This window comes from Scyliorhinus torazame, chromosome 8 (assembly GCF_047496885.1).
Source record: "Scyliorhinus torazame isolate Kashiwa2021f chromosome 8, sScyTor2.1, whole genome shotgun sequence".
NCBI lineage: Eukaryota > Metazoa > Chordata > Chondrichthyes > Carcharhiniformes > Scyliorhinidae > Scyliorhinus > Scyliorhinus torazame.
Window position 1 is genome coordinate 267,880,888 of NC_092714.1, and position 15,012 is coordinate 267,895,899.

The 15,012-nt window shown below is 49.7% G+C and overlaps 1 protein-coding gene across 3 annotated transcripts in view; it reads left to right on the forward strand.

Moving 5' to 3' along the window:
• Nucleotides 1-15,012, forward strand: part of unm_sa1614 (un-named sa1614) — a 448,364-nt gene that overhangs the window by 322,577 nt on the left and 110,775 nt on the right. For all 3 annotated transcript variants that reach the window (XR_011948821.1, XM_072515283.1, XM_072515284.1), the window contains exons 17-18: nucleotides 3,899-4,085; nucleotides 12,529-12,614. Coding sequence is in view for 2 of the 3 variants with exons in the window: in XM_072515283.1 (XP_072371384.1) it covers nucleotides 3,899-4,085; nucleotides 12,529-12,614 (273 nt within the window). In the remaining variant the exon portion in view is untranslated. The remainder of the gene's footprint in view (nucleotides 1-3,898; nucleotides 4,086-12,528; nucleotides 12,615-15,012) is intronic.

Here is a 15,012-nt window from a genome sequence, read left to right on the forward strand (position 1 = left end):
CGTCCCAGGATTTAGATGTTTCAGGCGGGATAGAGGGAGATGTAAAAGGGGTGAAGGAGTTGCGCTACTGGTTGGGGAGAATATCACAGCTGTGCTGCGGGAGGACACCTCAGAGGGCAACGAGGCTATATGGGTAGAGATCAGGAATAAGAAGGGTGCAGTCACAATGTTGGGGGTTTACTACAAGCCTCCCAACAGCCAGCGGGAGATAGAGGAACAGATAGGTAGACAGATTTTGGAAAGGAGTAAAAGCAACAGGGTTGTTGTGATGGGAGACTTTAACTTCCCCAATATTGACTGGGACTCACTTAGTGCTAGGGGCTTGGACGGGGCAGAGTTTGTAAGGAGCATCCAGGAGGGCTTCTTAAAACAATATGTAGATAGTCCAAACAGGGAAGGGGCTGTACTGGACCTGGTATTGGGGAATGAGCCCGGCCAGATGGGTAGACGTTTCAGTAGGGGAGCCTTTCGGGAACAGTGACCACAATTCAGTAAGTGTTAAAGTGCTGGTGGACAAGGATAAGTGTGGTCCTAGGGAAAATGTGCTAATTTGGGGGAAGGCTATTTATAACAATATTAGGTGGGAACTGAAGAACCAAGATTGGGGGCGGATGTTTTGAGGGTAAATCAACATCTGACATGTGGGAAGCTTTCAAATGTCAGTTGAAAGGAATTCAGGACCGGCATATTCCGGGAGAGGAAGAAGGATAAATATGGCAAATTTCGGGAACCTCGGATAACGAGAGATATTGTAGGCCTCGTCAAAAAGAAAAAGGAGGCATTTGTCAGGGCTAGAAGACTGGGAGCAGACAAAGTCTGTGTGGAATATAAGGAAAGTAGGAAGGAACTTAAGCAAGGAGTCAGGAGGGCTAAAAGGAGTCACAAAAAGTCATTGTTAAATAGGGTTAAGGAAAACCCCAAGGCTTTTTACACGTACATGAAAAGCAAGAGAGTGGCCAGGGAAAGGGTGACCTTTGAAGGACAGGGGAGGGAATCTATGTGTGGAGCCAGAGGAAATGGGCAAGGTACTAAATGAATACTTTGCATCCATATTAAACAAAGAGAAGGAATTGGTGGATGTTGAGTCTGGAGAAAGGTGTGTAGATAGCCTGGGTCACATTGAGATCCAAAAAGACGAGGTGTTGGGCGTCTTGAAAAATATTCAGGTGGATAAGTCCCCAGGGCCTGATGGGATTTACCCCAGAATACTGAAGGAGGCGAGAGAGGAAATTGCTGAGGCCTTGACAGAAATCTTTGGATCCTCACTGACTTCAGGTGATGTCCCGGAGGACTGGAGAATAGCCAATGTTGTTCCTTTGTTTAAGAAGGGTAGCAAGGATAATCCAGGGAACTACAGGCCGGTGAGCCTTACGTCAGTGGTCGGAAAATTACTGGAGAGAATTCTTCGAGACAGGATCTACTCCCATTTGGACGCAAGTGGACGTAAGAGCGAGAGGCAGCATGGTTTTGTGAAGGGGAGGTCGTGTCTCACTAACTTGATAGAATTTTTCGAGGAGGTCACAAAGATGATTGCTGGCAGGTAGGGCAGTGGATGCTATCTATATGGACTTCAATAAGGCCTTTGACAAGGTCCCTCATGGCAGACTGGTACAAAAGATGAAGTCACATGGGATCAGAGGTGAGCTGACAAGATGGATACAGAACTGGCTATGTCATAGAAGGCAGAGAGTAGCAATGGAAGGGTGCTTTTCTGATTGGAGGGCTGTGACTAGTGGTGTTTTGCAGGGTTCAGTGCTAGCATCTTTGCTGTTTGTAGTATATATAAATGATTTGGAGGGAAATGTAACTGGTCTGATTAGTAAGTTTGTGGACGACACAAAGGTTGGTGAAATTGCAGATAGCGATGAGGACTCTCAGAGGATACAACAGGATTTAGATCGTTTGGAGACTTGGGTAGAGAGATGGCAGATGGAGTTTTATCGGGACAAATGTGAGGTAATGCATTTTGGAAAGTCTAATACAGGTAGGGAATATACAGTGAATGGTAGAACCCGCAAGAGTACTGACAGTCAGAGAGATCTAGGTGTACAGGTCCACAGGTCAATGAAAAGGACAACACAGGTGGAGAAGGTAGTCAAGAAGGCATACGGCATGCTTGCCTTCATTGGCCGGGGCAATGAGTATACAAATTGGCAAGTCATGTTGCAGCTGTACAGAACCTTAGTTAGGCCACACTTGGAGTATAGTGTTCAATTCTGGTCGCCACACTACCAGAAGGATGTGGAGGCTTTAGAGAGGGTGCAGAAGAGATTTACCAGGATGTTGCCTGGTATGGAGGCATTAGCTATGAGGAGAGGCTGAATAAACTTGGTTTGTTCTTACTGGAACAAAGCGATGGAGGTTGAGGGACGACCTGATCGAGGTGTACAAAATTATGAGGGGCATAGACAGTGACCTTTTTCCCAGGGTAGAGGGGTCAATTACTAAGGGGCATAGGTTTAATGTGCGAGGGGCAAGGTTTAGAGGAGATGTACGAAGCAAGTTTTTTTACACAGAGGGTAGTGGGTGCCTGGAACTCGCTGCCGGAGGAGGTGGTGGAAGCAGGGACGATAGTGACGTTTAAGGGGTATCTTGACAAGTACATGAATAAGATGGGAATAGAGGGATATGGACCCTGGAAGTGTAGAAGATTTTAGTTTCAACGGACAGCATGGTCGGCGCGGGCTTGGAGGGCCGAAGGGCCTGTTCCTGTGCTGTACTTTTCTTTGTTCTTTGTTGTTCTTTGTTCTAAATGTGAGGTTATCCACTTTGGTGGCAAAAACAGGAAGTCAGATTATTATCTGAATGGTAACAGTTGAGGAAAAGGGGAAGTGCAACGAGACCTAGGTGTCATGGTGGAACAGTCGCTGAAGGTTGGCATGCAGGTTCAGCAGGCAACGAGGAAAGCTAATGGCATGCTGGCCTTCATAGCGAGAGGATTTGACTACAGGAGTAGGGATGTCTTGCTGCAGTTATACAGAGCTTTGAGTATTGTGTGCAGTTTTGGTCTCCTAGTTTGAGGAAGAACATTTTTGCTATTGATGGTGTCCAGCGAAGATTCACCAGACTAATCCCCGGGATGGCAGGACTGACATGTGAAGAAAGCCTGGATCGACTGAGTGGGGATCTCATAGAAACATATAAAATAAAAGCAAACATAGCTGAAGCCAATGGGGAGAGGGAGGCGGGGAAGGGACAGGGGGAGTATGCAAGGGAGAAGGGGCAGGTTGAGGGGGGGGGGATCATAGACTGACCCAGAGGGCGGTGAAATGTAAATAGGACCGATTAAAAGAAAGACAAAATAAAGTAAATTAACGCAGGTAAGAAAAATGTGATGTATATATACAATTGTTTAGAAATATGTGAAATGCTAATAAAAATATATATTTTTAAAATAAATAAATTAAATCCTGATGGTACTGGACAGGCTAGATGCAGGAAGAATGTTCCCGATGTTGGGGACGTCCTGAACTAGGGGTCACAGCCTGAGAATAAGGGGGTAAGCCATTCAGGACTGAGATGAGGAAGAACTTCTTCTCACAGAGAGTTACAAACTTATGGAACTGTTTACCACAGAAAGCTATTGGGGCCAGTTTGTTGGATATATTCAAGAGGGAGCTGGACGTGACCCTTGTGGCTAAAGTGATCAAGGGGTATGGAGAGAAAGCGGAAGTGGGATACTGAATTTGCATGATCAGCCATGATCATATAAAATGGTGGTGCAGGCTCAAAGGGCTGAATGGCCTACTCCTGCACCTATTTTCTATGTTTCTCTCTTCATATAGTTATAATTCATTTTTACAACAGCGCACATCAGGCAGCTGCAAAATAGCAGTCTTTCATTTGGACATTGTTTTACCTAGATCTAAACTGATTGAGATGTTCTGTTATTTTAAAGGACAATGCGAAAAGATTACATCGTTTCAAAATATATAGCTCGTCAATACGTGAAGCAGAACAATAATGCTCCTGTGACAAAGTTGAATAATTTGTACGCTGCTGTAAAATGCAAGGATATATTTGCATTGATACAGGCCTATGCAGAAAAGGTCAACCTTAGTGAATCACTGCCATCATACTCACAGGTAAGAGTGGAATTGGTCAAACCAAACTGATTTTTATAGAATAGTTTACTGAAAGAAAAATAAATGACCATTTGTATTGTACTTTACTAGTTTCGGAGAAGCTCTCCAAATTTCTTCACACCGTGGTATTTGGTAGTCCAGTGAGTACTGTTATTTAGACAAGCATAACAATAATCGACAAACGGGTATTAAATGAGATGAATGGCCAGTTCATTTGTTTTTCTTTCATGTTGGTTGGGAGGGAATGTTGCTCAAGTCACCAAGATGTTTCATGCGCTGGGATCTTTAATGTCTCCTGCTCAGACCCTGTGACCTTGGCACCAATAATTATAGTGGGGCGATCAGAGTGCCCTAAAAATATGGATAGTTTGGAGAGACCCTGGAAAATTTAATGGCAAACCCTCATTAGAATTTTATTTCTTTGTTTCGCGGCCAGCAGGCAGCCATTTTGAAACTCTAGCTAGCTGTCTGGCAGGAAGGCCGCAGCTGGTAACCAGGGAGCGGAGAGGAAGACGTGGTGGATTGTGCACTGAGAGCATGGGGTGTTGGGTGAAGATCATGATTGAAAGAATAATGGGGAGATTCTGGGTGGTAGGCCAGAGTTGGGGGGAAATTGCGGGTGGAAGATCGACATGAGGGGGGAGATTGGATGAAAGGTTGGGGTGGGGGGGGGAGATTATTGTTGGTGGAAGGTTGGGGTGGGGAGGGAGATTGTGGGTAGACGGTCGAGGTGAGGGAGGAGATAATAGCCCTATTCTCACCTCCCTTTAGCTGCCAGTTTCCAATACTGCAGGAAATTCAGACTGGAGGAGTTAAATTCAAATGTCAATAAGCACTTTTTTGCATGCAATTATCATCAAAACCGGTCCCAGCCCACCCCCTCAAATGATTCGCCCAGCGAGAAAGTTACTTACACACAGCATAATGCATCTATGTTAATGTTATATTAATAATCTTTATCAGTGTCACAAATTGGCTTACATTGGTACTGCCATGAAGTTACTGTGAAAATCCCCTAGTCGCCACATTCCGGCGTCTGTTCGGGTACACTGAGGAAGAATTCAGAATGTCCAATTCACCTAATAAGCACGTCTTTCAGGACTCCGCACAGACAGTCCCAAACCAGAATCGAACCTGGGACGCTGGTGCTGTGAAACAACAGTGCTAACCACTGTGCCATTTTGAACAGTTTAATTTTACTCTTTTCTCAGTTACAAAGACAATGCCCAGAGTGGACAGGGCAAGCCTTCAATTCATTTCCTTGCTTGCTACAAAAATCAATTCTAATTGAATCCAATTCATTGTCCCTACAAAGAGAAGCATTGGATCCAAGGTGAAAAGAACAGGCATTAAACATGATCTCACGCTTGACCCTACGTTTGATCTTAGTCAAAAGGCCAAGGAGCGAACCATTTTGCTGCTGTTCATAATTTGTCTCCACATTTATCTATGCACCTAATCTAATCCACCCATTTCTTGTCAGCTAAAACTCCCCACTCACCATTGAATAGGAGTATTTTCTGAAAGGCAACACCTCCATAAATGCAGCACACCTACTGTGCTGAACTGGAGAAAGGCATCCTCAGTTTTTATAACTTGAGCCAATTCCACAGATTATAGGAGCGATTCAGCAACTGTGTTGCACCCGGTGCTATCGGGGCTCGCTGGGTGAACAGCGGGAAAGGGTAAAATCAAGATTCATGCCAGACACAAACCATTTTGCGATTCACTCAGCCCGCTCCCGCTGGCGAGTTCCGGATCTCACCCAAACGTGGCGAGAATATCATTGACCCTCATTTGCACTCATTTCAATCTCATTAACAAAACTGAAGTAGAATGCAGCGGCCTCCTGGGAATTACCCGACTCCCTCGTGATGCGACCATCAATTCACTGAGAGACACGTTGAGAAGTAAACCGTGGTTTTAATCAGCTTACAAGTGAGCCTGCCTGTGACCGATACAACAATGAATGCGGCCCCACAGGTCAGCTGCATTTATACTTCCTGTAAGGGATGGAGCCATGGGCGAGCCCGTACATGCCCCGACATATCCCCCTGTGGGTGAAGCCGTACAATGGCCCATAGGTGGAGCTCACAGGGTTAAACACATAACGTAACACGATACAGCAGTAACATGATATCACAGTGCACTGGTGAATTAACAGTAGTTCCATTCACCACATTCACCCCCTGTTTAAAAAATGAAGTCCGGCGGGGGGTGACGGGATTACAGATTCAGTCGGTCTGGTGCCCGGATCATACGTTGCGACCGCTGAAGCACTGGTGTTGCAGCCGTTTCGGGTGGCTGTGGAGCTGGGCCTGCGAGCAGGCACAGGTGTGGACCCCTGGAGCAGCTCTTCCGGAGCTTCATTCCTGTGGACCGGTGCAGCGGGTGGGAGGGAGCGCGAGAACCATATCAGGGTAGGGGCGCTGAACATGGGAGGTTGGATAGGGGTAGGGGCGCTGAACATGGGTGGTTGGACGGGACCTAGTGTGGGGGATGCAGTAGTGGTCGTGGTGTCAGAGCCTGCAGGCGCCAGGTCCCGGAGGGAGACGGTATCCTTCCAGCCATCGGGGTGTCTGACATACGCAGAGTGTGGGTTGGAGTGCAGGAGCTGGACCCTCTCTACCAGGGGGTCGGTCTTATGGCTCCGAACATGTTTTCGGAGGAGGACTGGACCCGGTGTCATCAGCCAGGGCAGAAGCGAGGCCCCTGAGGTAGCTCCCCTAGGGAAAACAAACAAGCGGTCATGAGGGGTCTGGTTTGTGGCCGTGCAAAGGAGGGACCTAATAGAGTGGAGCACATCGGGGAGGATCTCCTGCCTGTGAGAAACCGGGAGATTCCTGGACCGTAGGGTCAGTAGGACGGTCTTCCAGACCGTCGCGTTCTCCCTCTTCACCTGCCCGTTTTCCCTGGGGTTATAGCTGGTAGTCCTGTTCGAGGCGATGCCCTTACTGAGCAGGTACTGACACAGTTCGTGGCTCATGAACGACGAGCCCCTGTCGCTGTGGACATAGCTGGGGAAACCGAACAGGGTGAAGACATTATGCAGGGCATTGATGACTGTGGGAGTGGTCATATTGGGGCACGGAATGGTGAACGGAAAACGGGAGAACTCGTCTATGATGTTCAGGAAGTACGTGTTGCGATTATTGGAGGGGAGGGGCCCTTTGTAATCGATACTAAGGCGTTCAAAGGGCCGGGACGCCTTTACCAGATGGACCTTATCTGGTCGATAGAAGTGCGGTTTACACTCCGCACAGATTTGGCAGTCTCTGGTTACAGCTTTGACCTCCTCGATGGAGTAGGGCAGGTTGCAGGCCTTGATGTAGTGGGCGAGCCGGGTGACCCCCGGGTGGCAGAAGTCATCGTGGATAGCACGTAATCGGTCATCTTGCGCGCTGGCACACATGCCGCGAGACAGGGCACCTGGGGGCTCGTTGAGCTTCCCAGGACGATATACTATCTCGTAGTTATAGGTGGTGAGTTCGATCCTCCACCTCAAGATCTTGTCATTCTTGATCTTGCCCCTCTGCGTATTGTCAAACATAAAGGCAACCAATCGTTGCTCGGTGATGAGGGTAAACCTCCTACCAGCGAGGTAGTGCCTCCAGTGCCGTACGGCTTCCACGATGGCTTGGGCTTCTTTTTCGACCGAGGAGTGTCGAATTTCAGAGGTGGTGAGGGTGCGGGAAAAGAATGCTACCGGTCTGCCTGCTTGGTTGAGAGTGGCGGCGAGAGCGACCTCTGAGGCATCGCTCTCCACCTGGAAGGGGGCGGACTCGTCCACCGCGCGCATTGCAGCTTTGGCGATGTCCGCCTTGATGCAGTTGAAGGCCTGGCGAGCCTCGGCTGCCAGTGGAAAATGGTGGCCTTCAATAGTGGGCGGGCTTTGTCCGCATACTGTGGGACCCATTGGGCGTAATAGGAGAAAAATCCAAGGCACCTCTTCAGGGCCTTGGGGCAGTGAGGGAGAGGGAATTGGAGGAGGGGGCGCATACGGTCAGGGTTGGGCCCTAGGACCCCGTTTTCCATGACGTAGCCGAGGATGGCTAGCCTGGTTGTGCGAAAAACGCATTTCTCCTTGTAGGTGAGCTTGAGTTTTTGGGCGGTTTGGAGAAATCGGTGGAGGTTGGCGTCGTGGTCCTGCTGATCATGGCTGCAGATGGTTACATTGTCCAAGTACGGAAACGTGGCCCGCAGCCCGTACTGGTCCACCATTCAGTCCATTGCTCATTGGAACACCGAAACCCCGTTTGTGACGCCAAAGGGGACCTGGAGGAAATGGAAAAGGCGGTCATCTGCCTCAAACGCCGTGTAGTGGCGGTCCTCCGGGCGGATTGGGAGCTGGTGATAAGCAGACTTCAGATCTACCGTAGAGAACACGCAGTAGTGCGCGATCTGATTTACCATGTCTGCAATCTGGAGAATGGGGTACGCATCGAGTTGCGTAAAGCGGTTAATGGTCTGGCTGTAATCAACCACCATTCGGAACTTTTCCCCGGTCTTGACGACCACCACCTGAGCTCTCCAGGAGCTATTGCTGGCTTCTATGACCCCTTCCCGCAAGAGACTCTGGACCTCGGACCTAATGAACGTCCTGTCCTGCATACTATACCGCCTGCTTCTGGTGGCTATTGGCTTACAATCGGCGGTGAGGTTCGCAAAGAGGGGGGGGGGGGTCGATTTTTAGGGTCGCGAGGCTGCATTTGGTGAGCGGGACAGGGGCCCCCCGAATTTAAGAATTAGGCTCCTGAGGTTGCACTGAAAATTGAGTCCTAAGAGGAGAGGAGCGCAGAAGTCTGGGAGCACATATAGTTTAAAATTCGCGTACTCAGCGCCCTGGATAGCTAGGGTTGCAGTAGTGCACCCTTGGATTTGCTCCGAGTGCGACCCAGAGGCGAGGGAGATAGTTTGTCGCGTCGGGAATATTGGGAGCGAACAACGTCTTACCATGTCCGAGTGAATGAAGCTCTCTGTGCTCCCGGAGTCGAAAAGGCAAGGTGTCTCGTACCCGTTTACCCGGACGGCCATCATGGAGCTCCGGAGGTGCTTCGGTTGCGACTAGTCCAGGGTGACCGCGCTGAGCTGGGGGTAGCCGTCGGCGTGATCGGAGGTGCTGGGGCGGCCCCGCGATGGCTGCTGTCCATGTCGTTCGTACATCTCGGGCGGTGTAGCAGATGGCGGCCAAGGTGGCGGCCCCCGTTGGTCAAGCGTGGCGGGCGGTGATGACGATGGCGTCCAAGATGGCGGCCCCCATGAATCGCACGTGGCCGGCCGCGTGGGGGAGGATGGCCAAGATGGCGGCCCCCATGAGTCGCACGTGATGTGCGGAGCGAAGTCGGCAGACACGCTGCCACTTTGCGGGGTCTGTGGATCGGGTCTGTGAGTTCGAGTTTTTAGACCTGGCCAGGCAGACCTTGGCGAAGTGTCCTTTTCACCCGCAGTTACTACAGTTCGCGTTGCGGGCCGGGCAGTGCTGTCGGGGGTGTTGGGACTGGCCGCAAAAATAGCAGGGCAGCCCCCCATGATGGGCGGGCGGCCGCGCGGCACAAGCCTGGGGTAGTCTCTGGTCGGGGACCCACGAGGGGGTTGCGTGGTCGGCGGGGAACACAGTAAGCTCTGAAACGCGACCTCCAGAGAGGTAGCTAGTGTTACCGTGTCCTCCAGATCCTGGGCCCCTTTTTCGAGCAGGCGCTGTCTTACATAGCTCGATCGGACCCCCTTCACGTAAACGTCTCGGATAGCGAGTTCCATATGCTGAGGGACCGTAACGGCCTGGTAGTTACAGTTGCGCGCGAGGGCTTTGAGATCGCGTAGGTAGTCATCTAGCAACTCCCCGGGGCACTGGCGGCGAGTGGTGAAGTTGTGTCGCGCGTAGACCTTGTTCACGGGCTGTATATATATATATATATGCATTCGAGTAGTGCGAGGGCCTCTGTCTCGGACACGGCGCCGTCGAGCTGGACAGAAATACGATGGCTCACCCGTGCGTGGAGAAGACTCAGTTTCTGTTCGTCCGTGACGGATAGCGTAGACGACGCGGCGAGATAGGCCTTGAAGCATCGAAGCCAGTGCGAAAAAATTTCTCTCGCCTCCAGACTCTTCCAGGACAGAGCCCTGGTGCTGCTTCTTATCCTGAAATTAAATTTCATTCCCTTTGACTGTGAGCAGCCTCTACCTTCACAGCTGAAGGTTATTTCAAATGAGGAATTAGCCTTGTTAGCTGTGAGAGCACCTCATGCTCCTCAGCTCTCCTTGATGACACACTTATCATACCTCAGAGGATGACTAGCACATTGCATGTCCAGCAACTTTGGATGCCTGAACGCTGTACTGTGTACTGAACATCTGGGGCCAAAACACTGACCCCTGCAGTACACCACTACAGTCATTCAATGAGCTGACTGACACCATGTGCCATAGAAGAGTGTGTCTCAGCAGAAAGAGACAGTGCGGCACCTCAGTCACGTCCTTACAGTTATGGCACCCTGTGGAGGAGGAGGACACCCACACCTGGTAGCAGTGAACGTCACTGCAGCCCTAAACTTCTATGCCACTGGGCCATTCCAGGGCTTGTGTGGGGATCTGTGTGGCATATCACAATCTTCCACCTGCAGGTGCATTCAGTAGGTGACAGATGCTTTGTCTGCCCGGGCATCAGACTACATCACCTTTGAGCTCGACCAGGCCCACCAAGATGCCCGGGCTGCAGGATTTGCTGCCAACGCCGGGATGCCCCAGGGCCAGGGACCGTTCAATGGTATGCATGTCATCCTGCAAGCAGCAGGGCCTCAGGGCATGCCCTATACTAACAGGAAGGAATTCCACTCCCTGAATGTGCAGATCGTGTGCGATTACTGCCTCAGAATCATGCACGTGTGTAGTTGCTACCCTGGGAACATGCGTAACAGCTACATCCTGAGGCACTCGGAGATCCCCATTGTCTTCGAGGACCACCCCAGGATGACAGGTTGGCTCGTGACCCAGTAACCCCACCTAACCTTTTATTTGGACACTAAGTGCAATTTTAGCATGGCCAGTCCACCTAACCTGCATATCTTTGGACTGTGGGAGGAAACCGGAGCAACAGGAGGAAACCTGCACAGACACGGGGAGAATGTGCATAATCCGCACAGACAGTGACCCAAGCCGGGAATCGAACCTGGGACGCTGCAGCTGTGAAGCAAAAGATGCTAACCACTGTGCTATCGTGCTGCCCATACCAGGAGAGAGGTGCAGCTCACTGGAGATCGTTCGTCTTCTTACAACATTGGATGGCAGTCCGCACTGACAGTCGCTGCCACTGCCTCCCAGGCAGATTGCTGACCCTGCTGCTAGTCCTCCAACTCCCTCGGGGGAAAAGGGTGCCCCACCTCTCATCCATAGCGTCGAGAAGCCTCGACAGTTCGGCACCCCCAAAGTGAACAGCAGGTCTGCGCGCTGCCATGCTTGTGTGTTGACTGGGCGTGAGCAGTGAGGGAGCGTTTAAAAGCAGCTCCCCCCAGCTAGCAGCGAGCTGCTGAAGTGCGCAACAGACGAATCAGGTGGCGATGTAGCTAATTTTTGGCCCTTGAGTGCCGTTGAATACAAGCCGGGATCTTGCCAACGCAGCCGTCATGAAACTCGCTTCTCAACTTGACCAAAACCAGACTTTAACTTGAGTTGCTGAATTGCACCCTATATGAAGAAGTTAATTATTTCTGACTAATTCCTGTGACTCCTCTTGTGATGGAAGTCATCATTCCAGCACCTAGATTTGAACAAGAAAGTCCACAATGTGTAGAGATGTGTTGGAAGCAGGGACGATAGTGACGTTTAAGGGGCATCTTGATAAATACATGAATAGGATGGGAATAGAGGGATACGGACCCCGGAAGTGTAGAAGATTTTAGTTTAGACGGGCAGCATGATCGGCGCAGGCTTGGAGGGCCGAAGGGCTTGTTCCTGTGCTGAACTTTTCTTTGTTCTTTGTCAACCCAGGTTCTGTAGTTAAAATAAAGGCCCTTATGCTCCTCGTACTTAGCAGATGTTAAGTAACATGAGCTGAGATACTGGAACGTTTCAATCAGTTCCCAGTTTTACTACCCATAGTTTGATAATCTCATCAAATAAGGCACAATAAATCTGATGTGAGAAAAAGAAGAAACAGAAGGAAAGTTATAGAAGAAAGATTATACAGGGAGAGGGCGGGGGAAAGCACCAGGTGAATTGTTCAGTTGGAGAGCCTGCACACACATGATGGACCAAATGGCCTCTGTGCTGTAACATTTTGTGACACTTTGCAGCTATCTGAAAATACTGATACTGGGGAAATGTTCTGCTACCCAGAATGAATATTCTTCATCTTGATGAAAGCAAAGAAAGAAAAATTAATGAAAATTGTGATGACATTAGTTCCTCTCCTTTATTTTTCCTCTCCGCATTTGTATTTGACTGGCAGGAACCAGGAGAGACTGCTCTTCATCTCGCTGTACAGCTTGCTGATCTCACATCTCTACACATTGTGGACTTTCTTGTGCAAAACTGGTAAGTTACAGTTCCCACACTTGTAACACACTGGCCCATATGTCCGATCTCCCGGGGAGCGGGTTGGGGGGGGGGGGGGGGGGGGTCCAATGATTCATCCTATCCTCAGTAACCATTTGATCAGCCAACCACTCCTCCCTTAACCAACCCTCCCCTTGACCATCACACCCACTTATCTTGCACACTTACCTTCTCCTTGGCTTGCAAAAGTGGCTGGAACCTTTCAGCGAATCTGCTTTATGTAGCAAGTGCCGAATGAATAAATAAAAAGCGGGGCATGGCTTTGTTTCTTCTACCTCTGCTCCTTTAGATTGTAAGCCTTGGGGACCCCCTTCGCTGCACGTTTCTCATCTGGCCCGAGCCAGAAGGTCTGACGTGGAAGGTGCAGTTCCCTACTAAGGTGGGAAAAATGGAGCCGAGTGGCAATCCAACTGTAATGGCCACTCCTCAGAAGCTCTGGCCTGTTGTGATAGAAAGTGCATTTTGAAATTGATGTCTTACTAGAACTTTCTTATCCAACTTAAGAATAGCAAGTTTAGTGTATAATTTTAAATGCTTGTCAAGCAGACCAATTTTGCCTCAGTTGTAAATGCCATGTGGACTAAACTCTTGAAACTGGTAGAATTGCATTCTCTTTTTCAACCTTTAGCATAACCTTTCCATTATGAAGCTGTTTTAGGAATAACTTTCCCCTTTCTTTAGTTCTGTACCCTTAGCAAGGATCTGGAGTGGGGTTAATTTGTCTGTTTTACCTATAGGCAGTCTGTTTACTTTGCAACCCATAATTATCCATAGAATCTCCACAGTGTAGAAGGAGGCCATTCGGCCCATCAAGTCTACACCAACCCTCTGAAAGAGCACCCTGCCTAGGCTCAGTCCCTCGCCCTATCCCCATAACCCCGTAACCCCACATCTTTGGACACTAAGGGACAAATTAGCAAGGCCAATCCACCTAACCTGCATATCATAGAATTCATTGTGCTATCCACAATGCTACCATGCTGCTCGTTACTGTACAATTCCAAATGCTTATCAAGCAGACTAGTCAGGTTTGGCAGTCCAGTTTCTTGTAATGTTGTTTTTGTTCCGTATACTGGTGGTGTGGAGTATCTAATCCAGAGAAACTGTAATCCCACTCAGGTAGTTATGTCAAACTGGTTTATTTACCCAATGTACACTATATAGATGATGGGCTACTGAGGTGGCATATCTCTTCTGAGTTCAGACTGCTCAAACTGCTGTACATATGCAACAAGGTGACAGTCTGTGGGGTGACTATCTGTGTGGCGCCTGCACATTCTCCCCTTGTCTGCGTGGGTTTCCTCCGGGTGCTCCAATTTCCTCTCACAGTCCAAAGTTGTGCAGGTTAGGTGGATTGGCCATGCTAAATTTGCCACTTAGTGTCTGGTGATCTGCAAGTTGGGTGGGATTGCGGTGTGAAGCAAGGAAAAGACCTGGGTGGGGTGCTTGTTTGGAGGGTCTTTGCATGTAGGGATCCTATGATTCTCTGACTGCTGATGTCACTGTTGCATCATGGTCATTACCATAGCTATTCTGTTAACCTATTGTCCTACAGTTATGTACAAATTTCCTTCATGATTATGTTGCCTTGCACTCTTGACTCTCCACTCAATTTAGTCTTCCAGTTGTTACACTTGAAACCACATTTATAATGTAAAATGCTTTCATTTTGCTGCTTGATGGCAGTCATCCCCTGCAACTCCTTATGAATATGGGGTCTGCTCTTGATTTTAATGCATCCATTTATGTGCTCTTAGCTAAAGTCAGTTTAATCATTTATCATCATCTGTTTCTTTCTCCATCTCTACCAGCACATTTCTGGATCAGTATTTCACAAATTCCTCTCTCTTATTTTGAAACATTGCTTTCCAGCGGCTGCTCTGTTTATTGTTATCCTCCAACTATCCAACTGAAGTTACTGTACAATTCCAAATGCTTATCAAGCAGACTAGTCAGGTTTGGCAGTGCTGATCTCTGAATTCACATTCTGATGCATCTAAACTCAAAAACAATGGGCGAGATTCTCCGACCCCCCGCCGGGTCGGAGAATCGCCAGGGGCTGGCGTGAATCCCGCCCCCGCCAGTTGCCGAATTCTCCGGCACTGGATATTCGGCGGGGGCGGGAATCGCGCCGCGCCGGTTGGCGGGCCCGCCCCCGCGATTCTCCGGCCCGGATGGGCCGAAGTCCCGCCGCTAAAATGCCTGTCCCACCGGTGTAGATTAAACCACCTACCTTACCGGCGGGACAAGGCGGCGCAGGCGGGCTCCGGGGTCCTGGGGAGGGCACGGGGCGATCTGGCCCCAGGGGGTGCCCTCACGGTGGCCTGGCCTGTGATCGGGGCCCACCGCGGGCCTGTGCCGTGGGGGCACTCTTTCC